The sequence below is a fragment of the Artibeus jamaicensis genome, unplaced genomic scaffold (assembly GCF_021234435.1).
Source record: "Artibeus jamaicensis isolate MK-2021 breed Jamaican fruit bat unplaced genomic scaffold, CSHL_Jam_final contig_233, whole genome shotgun sequence".
Lineage (NCBI taxonomy): Eukaryota > Metazoa > Chordata > Mammalia > Chiroptera > Phyllostomidae > Artibeus > Artibeus jamaicensis.
This window is the reverse complement of record NW_026521486.1, coordinates 36,704,248-36,718,756: the sequence shown is the minus strand read 5'-3', so window position 1 is coordinate 36,718,756 and position 14,509 is coordinate 36,704,248. Positions and strand designations below refer to the sequence as shown.

General features: G+C 35.0%; 1 protein-coding gene across 2 annotated transcripts in view; it reads right to left on the bottom strand.

Annotated features, from left to right (window-relative positions):
• Nucleotides 1–14,509, bottom strand: part of CCDC91 (coiled-coil domain containing 91) — a 277,346-nt gene that overhangs the window by 105,109 nt on the left and 157,728 nt on the right. For both annotated transcript variants that reach the window (XM_037144864.2, XM_053661500.1), the window contains exon 8: nucleotides 7,334–7,441. In XM_037144864.2, coding sequence (XP_037000759.2) covers nucleotides 7,334–7,441 — 108 coding nt within the window. The remainder of the gene's footprint in view (nucleotides 1–7,333; nucleotides 7,442–14,509) is intronic.

The window sequence follows — 14,509 nt, the reverse complement described above, 5'->3', positions numbered from 1 at the left end:
GTCAGTAAAGATATAAATTATTTTTGTTTTCTTAGTATATTTTATTGATTACGCTATTAAAGTTGTCTCATTTTTTCCCCTTTATTCCTCTCTGCCCTGCACCCTCCTCCCTCCAACATTCCCCCTCCTTAGTTCATGTCCATGGGTCATACATATAAGTTCTTTGACTTCTCCATTTCCTATACTATCTTAACCTCCCCCTATCTATTTGCACCTATCACTTATGCTTCTTACTCCCTGTACCCTTGTCCTCCATTCTTCCTCCTCCCCCTCCCCACTGACAAACCTCCATGTGATCTCGTTTCTGTAATTTGGTTCCTATTCTAGTTGTTTACTTATTGTCTTTGTTTTATTTTTCATTTTATTTTAAAAAATATTCTCTCTAAGGATTGGAGTAAACAGCCCAACAATATACAAGTATAAAATATTTTCTTTTCATGTCCTTAAGTATAGTAAAAAGTATTTATGTATCTAGACAAATAAGGAAATTCTAAGGCAAGAATGATGAAGTCGACTATACTCATGCCCATGTCTATATGGATCTCCACTCAGCACATACCCAGTAAATGCAAATTAAACTCCCTTTCTACAATGACAAAATATTAGGCCCAGAAAGGAACTTAAAGAATACTTAACTTTACTTCAAACTTTAAGATAGGTAACTTTATTCAAGTAGTTACATTAATTCTTCTTCATACTGTACGTTTTTATGTCCCTTGAACCCTATATGCACTGTCCATGAATTATTTTCCAATTTAAAAATCTTAATCTTTTGAAAATATGACACCTAGTACTAAAAGGAACTAATTGATATAAGTTCAAAGAGTAGGACTCCATTCTTCCATTTCTTCCCCTTAGGAAAACTGACTTCAATTATATCAAAGAAAAATTACATTAGTTTTAAAAATATGCTTTTGAAACTTACTAAATAAAACCCTAAATGTTCAACACATGTTATATGGCTGAACTGGGCTCCTCGTCCTCTACTGATGCCTAAGTTTTAAGTATAAAAGGCTAATATGCATTCCTTTTGAATTTTACTATGGATATAGCCCCACTACTTCAGCCTCTAAAAAACATTTTAAATACAACTCACTTCACACACAAAAGTAAAAAATAAAATCCTGTATTTTCATTGAAATCATTGATAACATGGAGCAAACTAAGGATAACCATGGTACTCTGTGGCATTTCACTACAGACTATTTCTCTAAGTGGATAGTAATCCACATATTTATATATTTGATGTGACCGCTTAGCCAATTACTTATCTAATGCCCTCTCTCTCAAATATTTAATACTTTTGTTCACAATGATCTTGTGAGAGGCTTTATTTGTTACAGCTTAGATAATCTTCACCTGGCTGACCATCTCGATTCCGAAAGTGTCAGTTCAGCCAGACAGTGTTTTCTGAGCAAATCAGTCTGGTCGCATTGTGACCATTCATCTTTAGCAGTCCACCTGGACTCATGCCAGGAACCATCATTACAATCACAAGTTTGTGAACATTCTTCTTTAAAGTTCAGAGTACTATTCCATTTTCAGTCTAGGGAACTTAGCATCCTCCCCTCCTTTTTTGGAAATCCTCAAAAGATGACAGGCCATGTTTCACTGTTTTCATCTGTGAGCTCCTTGACCACAATTCACCTACGCAGGCAAATTGCGTACCTATCACCAGCAGGCACAACAGCAATCGCTTCACTACTCTAGGGCTTCTGTTTCCCTTAATATGTCCTCTGTCAAAAAAGAACGGTCTCTGTACTGACAGAAAGTTGTGAAAGGATGAAAACACACAGGCAGCAATCAGAGAACAAAAAATTACACAGGAATTCACAAGTTCTAATCTCTCTTTATCGTCACTGCAATTTTGTGCCCAAGCAGTAAGTAGGACAGTTCTTTCTATGGTTTTCTTCTTAAGGCAAACATTACATGTATTATTTTAAATGAGAATGATAATCTGCCTACTTTCTCGAAGAATATAAAAAGAAATAGCAGGTAACCTTCTTATTACTTTCTGGGTAGTGGGTTTTAATTTACAATTTCACTTCTCTATTCACTCTTTTAAATTTATTATATATGGGGCATAAAGAAAAGTGAAGCATGTGGTAAGAGAGAAAAATAATTTTATGGCTAGCCACAATCTGCCAACATATCAGTACACACATTTGGGACAATAATTAGCAGGTAGTAAAAGGTGTTTTTTCTGGCAGATAACTGGTCTCAAGGTTCACTTTTTCTGCCTATTTTATGAGAATGAGACTCAAGTGATCCTGATGGTATGTTAAGAATGGATTAGAATAATAACACCACAACTATTATACAAGTAATAAAATTAGTGTTGTTACTGGTTTATAACTAAGTAAAAAGAAAATACAGCAAGTAAATACCAATCACTAATTCGTGTAAACTCTGGATTCTGATATCTACTCTTTCACCTATTACTCATGTAACTGTATGAAAAATTATTACCAAAACTTGATTAATTAACATAACTGAGTGAATTCTGTTTGAATTTGAGAACACTAACTTTGACTATTTAGATGTAATTATAGCACTTACTTCTAGATATACACACTGCAGACAGCCAGAATTCCTCAATATCTACATATACAAATTAACAAATACGTCATAAAATTTCAATATGCATTTGGCGTGTTCTAAAGCAACAGAAGTGCTGAAAGTCACAGACACAAATACAGCTTTCTTGCACTTTTTCAGTGACTACATAACAAGTTAACCGAAACTCGGTAGACGAATAGCGTATGTATGTATAGAAAAGCATGAGGAAGTTCTTAAGCATCCTTAAAAAGTCACAATAATCTCAAAGATGAGCAAAATAAATAAACTGTTACAGATTACATTAGACAGAATTTTCCACAGAAACAGAACCAATGGAATACATGGAGACGAAGAAAGAGGGAAGCAGGACAGAGAGAAACTGAGATTAATTTACTTGAAGGAATTAGTGCATGATACTGTAGAAGCTAGCAAGCAGCCATTCCCTTAGGGCAGGCTAGAAACTGACAGGACTTCTGTGTTAGAATATTAAAGAAGAATCTCTTTTTTCAAGAAACCACAAGAAATACCTGTAGTAAAGGTATTTGTTCTTAATACCTTTAATTGATTGGATGAGGTCAACTTAAAGTCAACTGATTACAAACGTTAATAAAATCTACAAAATACCTTCACAATAATATCTAGACCAAAGTTTGACCAAACAAACACCACAGCTAGCAAAGTAGATACATAAAATAAACTATCACAAAAACCTAACAGGTTTTACTATCAAATTATAAGTTTAAAAATGTGTTAGTAAAAGCTCAATGAATATCTTCTTGTATTGCTTATTATTTATAAATTGGTACACATAGAATTTTTAAACATATATTACAAGGCCTTGAACTGTTAATAATAATAAAGGTTATATCCATATAATTAACTTCTAGACATCTTTGCTAAAGAAACAATGAGAAACTCATTTTCCCTTGCTTAATGCATTAATGCTTTAGAAAATCAAACCATTTTGTGGGGGGGGGGCACTGCAGTCGGGACCAGGGGGAAGGGAGGTAACATATGTGCTAAATTAGTCATTGCAGCATAGTGTATACTGGAAAAAATGGGAATAAGCTCCCTACATTAGGAACCTTAGTACATAACCATCAGTACAAATTAGTCTGAGAACTAAAAATATGAAGGAGAAAGACACACACACACATACATCAGAACTACATTATTCCTAAGGATTCATTTAGCTGTTATTTCAAAAGGCATCTCAAGAAATATGATTTGAAAAAATAAAAAGCATGGAATAACCATTTCTATACTTCACATGGCTTTACCTATTAATAATATCCCCTTTTCGTGTTTGTTTTTTAATAGCATTCATCATATTAAGCTGCCTATGGTCCTCTAAATGTCCTGTGGTAGACCTGAATGCTTGCCACCAAATATTTCTAATTGATGGGTATGGGAGGATTTTCCATTTATTTAGGTTATCTTTACTTTATTTCAGCAATGTTTTGTAGTTTTCAGTGTACAAGTCTTTTACCCTGTTAGTTAAATTTATTGCTATGTATTTTATTTTTTAAGTTGCTATTTTAATTTGAATTGCTTTCTTAACTTCTTTTTTGATTGGTTCATTGCAGGTGTATGGAAGCACTACTGATTTTTGTGTGTTCATCTTTTAACCCACAACTTCGCTGAACTCATTTATTAGCTCTAGTGTTGGTTATATTTAACATGAAATTATTGAGTATTTTTTAAAATGACAGGTTTAGCACTGAATTCACAAGAAAAAGATAATTTATAAGCAATAAATTATAAGTAATAAAAAAGTTCTTAAAATTGAGATTTGCAGAGATGACCATGTTCCCAACTTCAATTAATTAAAAAAAAAAAACTCAGAAAACCTTGGAGGAACAAAGACCAACTAAATTTAGCTTTGCCACACGTATTCAAGCCAATGGTATACTATGCAGCTATAAAGAGAAGAAAATCTGACCTTTTGTGACAGCATGGTTAGACCTGGAGAGTATTGTGCTGAGTGAAATAAACCAGTCAGAGAAACACAAATACCATATGACCTTACTTATATGTGGAAGTTAATGAACAAAATAAAGTGATGAAAAAAACAGAAACAGAGGCAAAGATATATGAACAGACTGATAGGTCTCAGAGGGAAGGGGGAGGGCGGGACTAGATGAAAGAAAGTGAAGGGACTAGCCAAAGAACATGTGTGGGTTACACACAGACACAGACAACGGTGAGGTGATGGCCAGAGGGAAGGAGGGGGGTGCTGGGGACAGGAGGGCAAAATGAGGGAGAAGGAGGACATCTGTAAAAGTGTCAATAATAAAAATAAAGAAAAAAAACCCAAGCATATGTTAGCCATACTCTCTGTTAACTCAATCAATGAGGGTGTTTCCAAGCAAAGACCCAAAAAGGCTGTGATTGTATGTACTATATATACTTTCGTTTGGGCTAAATAGTTTGGGGGAAAGAGATCATTGGGATTTCTTTAAACCAGATTTGATAAATAAAGTTATTCTTAACCAGGAAAAGAGACAGACACGGACAGACAAGCATGAGGGTGGAAAGCACAGACACACATTTGATCTAGGGAGTAGGTCTCTGAAACAGCTATGGGTTTGGTCTGCCTTCTTAAATGAAGCTTATTGTAATCAATAGATAAGAAGCTAAAAGAACCACTCCCTAGAACTATGACAATTTGCTACCTAAAATGACCCATGGCTCCCAATTTTCTGTAGACAGAAAGCAGACAGAAAAATGGTATATTCTCTAATACTACATTAGATATAGCCAACAAAGATACTAAAAAATTTTAAACCTACAAGATCATAAAAACAATGTACTTTTAGAAACCCTGTTCCTAAACCCTGAAAAGAAAATCATGGAAAATCCAAGAGCAATCCTATCGCCATGGCAGACATTCTCATTCGATCCGTCCATTGAAATTTTAGAATTGCTACATATTAATGACAGCTGTGCATCTCTGATTTTTAGTATTTGCTACTGAGCGATTACATACCCTACCTTTGCCTCACCACTGTATACTAGATTTGCTGTAGGTAAACAACATATATTTTAGCTTCTAGCTCTTCAGGTCAAGAAGAACTATATACCTGGACCTGATAATGTAGAAACTGCAGCACATCACTCACCACCTATCATCCAGAAATCTGGACTTTTGAGTTTGAGGCAGTAGCTGGCTAGCTCTTTCACATTTTCACTCAAAGCAACAAGATAAGCAAATTTGCCTGTGAGATGGAGGCTGAGTATTTTGTGATCAAAAGGGCGGAACTGTGGTATATTAGTGCTGTTTATCACATATTTCCTGCTCTCTCCCTTCAAGGTTCCTGGTATGATCTCACTAGTTGGCCCCATTATGACAGGCGGAAGGGAAGAGGCATTGTGAATATAATTGGGAACGGAAGTGTCATTTCTAGTCCAGAATATTGAATTACTGGTAGGAAATCTGACTGGGCTTGTTTTCACTATGCAGCAATAACAGGTCATGTTTTACGTAGGAATGACACCATCAGGCTATTTCCTAGGCTTAGGACAATATAAGACTGCGCCCCAAGATAATCCTCAGTGTATGTTTGGCATGAATGAGATACAAACCTCACTATCTGAAGCCGGAGAGTTCAGGGCATAACCTAGACTGTCCTGTGCTAACACATGCCTTATGCTGTTTTCACAGTTCTATGACCTTAATTTTTCTCTGTGATTTTTCTGTTGTAAAGTCACACAACTTCATACCTGAGACAACCTAGTAGTTCACCACCCAAAAGAGTTTAATTGTTAGATCAAATTTATAAAATTCCTTGTGCATTTCCTCTTTCAAGCCATTTATCAAAATGACATCAAAAATATTGAATAGAACTGACCCCTGTCTTGGGGATGCAATGGCCTATTTATAAATCTTCACTTAATGCCCTGGCTACGGTGGCTCAATGGGTTGAGTGCCAGCCTGGGAACCAAAGGGTCAACGGTTTGATTCCCAATCAGGGCACAAGCCTGGGTTATAGGACATGTCCCCAGCTGGGGGCATGCAAGAGGGAACCACACAGTGTTTCTCTTACCCACTGATATTTCTCTCCTCCTCCTCTTCCCCTCACTTTAAAAATAAATAAACACATAAATTCTATTCCTAATTCTCAGTTTATTTTCTTCCCATGATACCAAATAGGTTCTTTAAATAAAACTGATTTTACTTTCACCTACCAAGTTTTGTTATTCAGAAGTGTTGCTGAGAATTTCCTGCATTATTATTTACATTACGACACATCCATAAACACTCTTTAACTGATAGTTTACTGTAAATCAGCCAGCCATGTCTGTAATGCCTTCTAAGACATTAAATCAAGAAAATTTAAAAAAAAATCAGTGGAAAAACTCAAATAGAAATCAATGCCAAATATGCAACAAATGGTAACTCAAGCATAAAAACTTCTAAAAATTCAAAAATTATTTATAAGTCTTACAACACTAAAATAATTACACATGCTATAACACATTTATAGTCTTCTATTTGCTTTTCTTATTTGGTTAATACAATAATACTATAACCCAGAAATTAACATAAGAATTATTAATTTGAGGACATCCTACACATTTTAGCCCTTCAGGCCTATTTTTAGTCTATCATAAAACTCCCAAACTCTAACACTGGGTTTACATAAGCATATTTTTTCTCCAAAATACACCATGGAAAGTAAATGGTACGAAACTGAATAAATAGTTATAAAGCTCTCAGGGGAGGAGAGGCAGAAGAAAAGTATAAATATACAATGGATGTGCAGTTTTTCACCTGAGCATTTAGCAACTCTTCACACTTGTGTGCTTGTTTCTCAATTGCAGAAATGTACTGTTTTTCAATAGCTTCTACTTGCTGCTTAACTGAAGACTGCAGTAGTGCCTAAAAACAAACAGAAAAGAGTCATTTGGATCATAGACAAACCTGGAGTCCACTGCTGGCGTGAGAATTTTTTGAGAGTCATACACATGTGAAATATGATCCTCTTCCATATTAGAAAATACACATTTGCGAATATTAAAGCACATTCATACATAACTGTTCTTTAAGCTTTGGGCTTTAAGTTTTCTTATTACCGAGACTATAGTTTTTTTGGCCAGATGTTCCTTCCACACACCTCTCCTTAAAAAAGACCAAGTCACAGAAGATGATAAAGAGAGTGAGTAGTTCTGTTAAATATAAATTCAGTTAAGTGAAGACCACACAGGATGAGGAGTGTATGAAAGCTTCTGAAAAAAGAAGAAAGAAAAAAAGCCAGACATATTTCACTGGCTGACAAAACTCTACATCCTCTCGGCACGCTGTAACATCTCAGGGGCCAAGCATGATCTTCAAGACCACAAGTCAAGTAAAAGCAGATGGAAACTCTGAGGAATTCCAGACATAAAAGAACTGCCCCCCAGGAAATTCACACCCATAACGTGGAAAGGTATAAGTCAATGCGTGGAAGTCGGTCGGAATCTCAAGGCAGTATTTGTAAAAAGTAATAAAACTTGGGAGACTGGACAAACTTAAACAGGTAATGTACAGGCTGGAGCCTCAGTTGGCTAAATACAAAGACTTTAACGCTATTCTGAGGGAAGCCAAATCAGTATTTGAAGATGTTCCACCCACTCACTCCCTTATTGGAGATGCTTGGAATATTATCGTTCTTTCTCTCCTTCCTTTTTTTAAAGCATTATATGTTATACTTAACATGTTCCCAATATTATCTTACATGCTATTTATAAACCCCAAATCATTCTAAAATATGTACTCAACCATATATATAAGAACTCTTAAAGCAAATATTCTATTTTTGAAGGTCTATCTGGATAATAAACTACTCATACAAAATAGTAAGTTGAAACAGACACATGTCTTATAGAAAACAGACATTTGGCACATTCACCAAAAAAGAAAAATAAGCCAAATCTCTTAAATAATCTGTTATGAAAATAGATTTACTTGGTTGGAAACAACATGCATTAAGAAGCTAAATAAATAGGCATGTATTAAATAAAACTAAAATAAAATATTTTTTAAACCTCTGGATAAGCCTCAGATTTTCAGATAATTAACTTTTGCTTGCAAATGTTAAGACTGTCTGATGATGCTACTATTCCTATAATTCAACAGCCATCACTCTGAAGCTGCAGAATTACTAGCAAGTAGTAAAGGAAGACAGACCTCTGACTGGGGTTTAACGAAAACATGAAGAACTGCTTAATAGAATTGCTTTACCTCTTCATGTACAGTTTGTTCTCTATAGATTCCATAATAATTACTTTATACAAGGCACCAAAATGTAACCTCTTTAATAGTGACCAGACAATGCAAAGTTCTAATTCATGTCTGGCAAAATATAACATGCTATTTGTTGGACTTCAGAAAATTTAAAGAATGGTATAATTATAGACAATTTCCTTGGGTATATTTGCTGCATCTTTTATAGAGAGAAAAAGGTCACTTTTTGTAGACTTGGGATATGACAGTTGTTTTGCTTAATTGTAAGAACTGTTTTCACTTCTGTATTTGCCATGGTTCTAAACAATCTCATAGTTTAAATACCCAACTGTGATTTTTAATAGATTGTATTCTTTGGTGGGACAAGTAAGTCCATAAAATAAAATATTTATTCACTGTAATTAAGAAACACTATTGAATAGTATGTTTTTTCTCTAGTAATTGGTGTGTATATCATATATTTGTTTTCTTCCAAACTTCCAGGAGGCAAGCACTATAGGGTAGTAAGTTAAAGAAGAACCAATGCTGTGGTTAGGGAGCATGGAGAAAAGGAACCAGCCTTCCATATAGTTCAAACCTCTCTTCTTAGCCACACTCAGTTATTTAAATCCACCCATCTACCAAAGATACCTTAAGGTATCATTGAGAACTATTCAAAGAGATCTATTCAAAGATACCTGAGAACATGAATATTTTTTAAAGTCTGTTCTTACTAAGTTCTTTCTACTGTTAAAGAGAAACAATCTCTAGATAACCACACACTATAGGTATATGCAAGGTGTGTATCAGAGAAGGAAATGGTACCCAAAGCCTACCTGTAAGACTCACTGCTATACACAGAAAGTATTAAATAGGTAAGAACAGCTTGAGCCCTGGCCAGATGGCTAAGTTAGCTGGGGCACTGTCCCAACACCAAAGTGTTGCAGATTCGATTCCCAGTCAGGGCACATGTCTAGGTTGCAGGCTTGGTCCTTAGCCAGGATGCGTATGGAAGACTACTGATTAATGTTTCACTTTCACATAGATGTTTCTCTCTCTCTCCCTCTCTTTCTCTCTCCCCCCGCCACCTTCTACTCTCTCTAAAATCAATAAAAACACATCATAGAGAGAGGATTAAAAAAAATAAAAAGAAAGAGAAAGAATAGCTTGAATTAAGAGTGGAGGCAAATAGTAATACGGGAAGGTGCAAAAGTAGGCAGGTGCCAAATATTAAAAGAGCTGTATGTGATAAAAAGGCAGTTGGAAAATGTGCCCTGTATTATTCAACAGTGGGATTATCAGTGCCCCGCTCCAAACAAAGGAGGTGATTGCAAAAACTACCTCCACAACTAGAGTATTAACCATTACACACACACTTACAGATACACGTTTGGTACTTCCTAGCTGCTTTTACAGCTTCATCTACCCATATAAAATTGAATGTTTATTTTCCAATGTTATTACATACTAATTGTCTCTAAATTTCCCATGTTGTGAATATAAAAATAAACATTAATCTTAACATTTCCCTGCAAGTTATTTTTCTACAAATACCAAAGACACAAGGAAGCCTTCATGTGGGCTTATACAAAATATAGAAAGATACATAAAGAATTATTTCCTTCACATGACCTTTTAAACTATTTTCAACAAATAAAAGCATTAAGACTCACAACGTGGAGAAACGCAAAAATAAAGGTGTAGGCAAACATTGTATAATAAAAAAATGTTACCAAAGGCAGGGAATGTTGCTGATTTTCAACATGCTTAGGTTTTAGCCACAGCTCTATCAGAGATTTTCTGTATCATCCCAGGCAATTTAATTTATTGAACTTGAGGCAAACTAGTTCCCATACTCCTTTAACAATAGTTTTTACAGATAGGAGTAAGACTGCAGAGTTCTTTAGTGGAGGAACCCACACTAAAGGAACACAAAATTTCTCCAAAATTTTTCCTTGTACATTGTAGACACAATACAACAGCTATTTGGTGAGTAATGATTTTTGTATTAAGATTAATATTTTTAAATCATACTATGAATGGTACCAATATTCACCGAAAAGTTCATTAGGCCTCAAATTTTAACTGCCAAGTTCAGTTACCAAATTTGTTCCTGAGTATACTTAATCCCTACCAGGGATTTCAACTTTTATGTTATTTTAGACTAGAAATGTCTGTTCTTTCTACTATGCAAGATAAATTTTGAGTAAATAAAATAAAGCATGTGAAAGACTATAAACTCCATGTAAGGGATAGTATGTCATAAATTCTACAATTATTACACTTAAAGAAAAAGATATTAGGTCAGAAACTACCCCACAGCAATACACGCTGGAACTGAAACGAGCAGAGAAGCAGAGCCACAGCGGATGGACTACTGCAACCCAAACTACACTCTGCTGTCCAAACAAATACAGTTGTTCTTCCTCCCCTGAAATAGCCCAGTTCTTACAGATCTGATTCCAACCTTATCAAGTTAAATGACTCTTCCAATTTGGGAGAGCAGACATTAAGGAGTGAGATGGTCCCTGGAATGTGAATATCATGCTGGTATTTAGTATATACCCTTGAGGTACGCTTTGTAGATAATTTTAGGCTATAGTAACTAGATTACTTTACAAATCACACACATAATGTACCTATGAATCCTCTAAGTCATACTTGACAAATAATTCACTGAATTATTCAAGCATTTTCCCCATGAGCTTTATATACCTATTTTGAAAAACAAACAAAAACAAAAACAAAAACAAAAAAACCCACACTGGGTTTAAGAAATGTGCCCAAAATCAAACTAAAAGACTCAACGGAACAAATAACTGAATTCAGATCCACTTATTTGGTTCCCTGTGTGTGTCTTAGTTGTTACAAGCCAGTAAAGCAGATTTCTCTTTGTGTATTAAGCATTTATTTGATTTTTATAGCCTCTTAATTATTTATTCATTCTTCCATTATTTAGCTAATATTTACTAAATGTACACTTTATTCCAGGCACTGTTTGGGTACTGGGGAGACAGACTTGAACAAATCAGACATCAGCCTCTCCTGAATTTGAATCATGGCAAGGGAAGGTTGAGGGTAAGAAAGTCTGCAAGATAGACAACAAACAATCCATTTCTGATGGTAATACATGCTATGTAGGAAATAAGAAGGAACAAAAAGAAAAAGCACAGTGGAGGAGAAAATTTTCTGAGGATAGTCAAAGAGTTGCAAAGAGTTGAGATGTCACAAGTAAAAAAAAACCTCAGCCATATAAAAAGTCTTGGAGAACATGTCTATCACAGGCAAAAGTACAAGTCTCAGAGTGGGAATAAGGCTGATGAGCTCAAGAATTAGGAGGCCATTGTAGATCAAATGAACCAGGGAATTCCATCAGATACTATAGCTACAACAGACTTCTTTTCAGCCTTCAACAGGTCAAACTTCTCGTCACTGGGTCAGTGGGCTTGCTCAGCCCTATGCAAGAAAGTAAATCAGAGATAAGGAAAGAAGATAGAGGACCAGAACCATGCAGAACAACAGAAACTCATTTGAACTCTTTCCCAATTGCAACAAGAAACCCCTAAAGGCTGTATCTTTGTGAATAAATGGTTTCAAGTGTTTTGGGTAGCTACTCAAAAGAGGGGTTGTTGGGTCATATGATAACTCTGTTGTTAGGTTTTTTTTTTAATTTTGAGAGAGAGGAAGGGCGAGAGAAGGGGTGGAGAAGAGAGGGTGAGGGAGAGGGAAGGGGGGGAGAGAGAGAGAGAGAGACAGCAACTTATTTCATTTACTGATGCATTCATTCATTGGTTCTTTTATGTGTCCTGACCAGAGATAGAACACACAACCTTGGTATATCAGAACAACACTCTAACCAAGTAAGTTACCCAACCAGGGCTATTCTTAACTTTTTGAGGAACCACCATTCTATTTTCCATAGTGGCTGATTCTGTCTACATTCCCACCAGCAGTGAATGAAGGTTCCTTTTTCACCACAATCTCTCCAACATTTGTTGTTGTTACAAGTCTTGTTGATAATAGCAATTACAATAGCTGTGAGGTGGTGTCACACAGTTTTAATCTGCATTTTCCTAACAGTTAATAAAGTTGAATATCTTTTTATATATCTGTTGGCCATTTGTATATCTTCTTGGGAGAAGTGTCTGTTCAGGCCCTCTGTCCATTTTATAAATTGGATTGTTCTTTTTTCTCAGGACTGCCTTGGCTATTCTGGTTTTTTTTGTGGTACTGTACAAGTCTGATGATTTTTTCTTCTATTTCTTTAAAAAACGACATTGGGATTTTGACTAGGATTGCATTAAATCTGTATATTGCTTTGGTTAATATCGCCATATTAACTATGTTGACTCTTCCAATCCATGAACATGGGATATCTTTGAATTTCATTGTGTCTTTTTCAATCTATTTTAATAATACTTTGCCGTTTTCAGTATATTGGTCCTTCACATCTTTTGTTAAGTATATTCCTAAATATTTTATTTTTGGGGTTGCACTTGCAAAAGGAATTTTCTTGATTCCTATTTCTGAAATTTCATAGTTAGCACACAAAAAAACAATGGTTTTGTTATTGATTTTGTATCCCGCAACTTAACTGCATTTATTCATTGTTTCTAATAGTTTTTCTGGTAGAGTCTTTAGGATTTTCTATATACAGAATCATGTCATCTGCACAAAATGACACTTTTGCTTCTTTATCCCCAATTTTGATGCCTTTCATTTCGTTCTCTTGCCTGACTGCACTGGCTAGGACTTTCAGAACTATGCTGAGTAATAGTGGTGAGAGTGGACATTCTTGTCTTGTTCTTGATTTTAGAGAAATGGGTTTGTTTTTCACCACTGAATATGATATTAGCTGAGGGTGTCATATATGACCTTTATTATGCTCAGGTATTTCCCATGTATACCATTTTATTGACTTTTAATCACAAATGATTGTTGTGTCTTACCAAATGCCTTTTCTACATCTATTGATAAAATCATGTGATTTTGATCCTTTTCTTCTTAATGTGATCAATTTGCATATGTTGAACCATCCTTGTGGCCCTGGGATGAAAACCACTTGCTCGTGATGTCTCATTTTTTTAATGTTTTCTTGTATTCAATGAATTACATCTGTATTCATCGGAGGTATTAGTCTGTAGTTTTCTTTTTGTGTGTGTTATCCTTGCCGGGTTTTGATACCAAGGTTATGTTAGCTTCATAAAATGTATTAGGAAGTATTGCCTCTCCTTCAGCTTTTTTGGAAGTGTGAGAAGGATAGTTATCAAATCTTCTTTTAATATTTTGGTAGAATTTACCAGTGAAGCCTTTTATTTTGGGAGAGGTTTTTGATGGTAGTTTCAATTTCCTCACTGTTTATTGATTTAGATTTTCCATTTCTTCATGATTCTGGCTAGGAAGGTTATATATTTCTAGGTACTTACCCATCTCTTTTAGGTTATTGAATTTGGTGACATATAATATTTCATATTACTCTAGTAGGATCCTTTGCATGTCTGTGATGTCTGTGGTAACTTCTCTTTCATTTATGATTTTGTTTATATGAGTCTTTTCCTCTTTTTTTTCCTTAGTGAGTCTAGCTAGCAGTTTGTCAATTGTATCAAACTTTATGAACTCTTTGTTATATTAGTTCTTTATCTAATCTTTTTGTTCTCTATTTCATTCAATTCTGCTCTAATTTTCATTATTTCCTTTCTTCTGCTGACTTTGGTTTGGTTTTGGTCTTCTTTTTCTAGTTCTTTA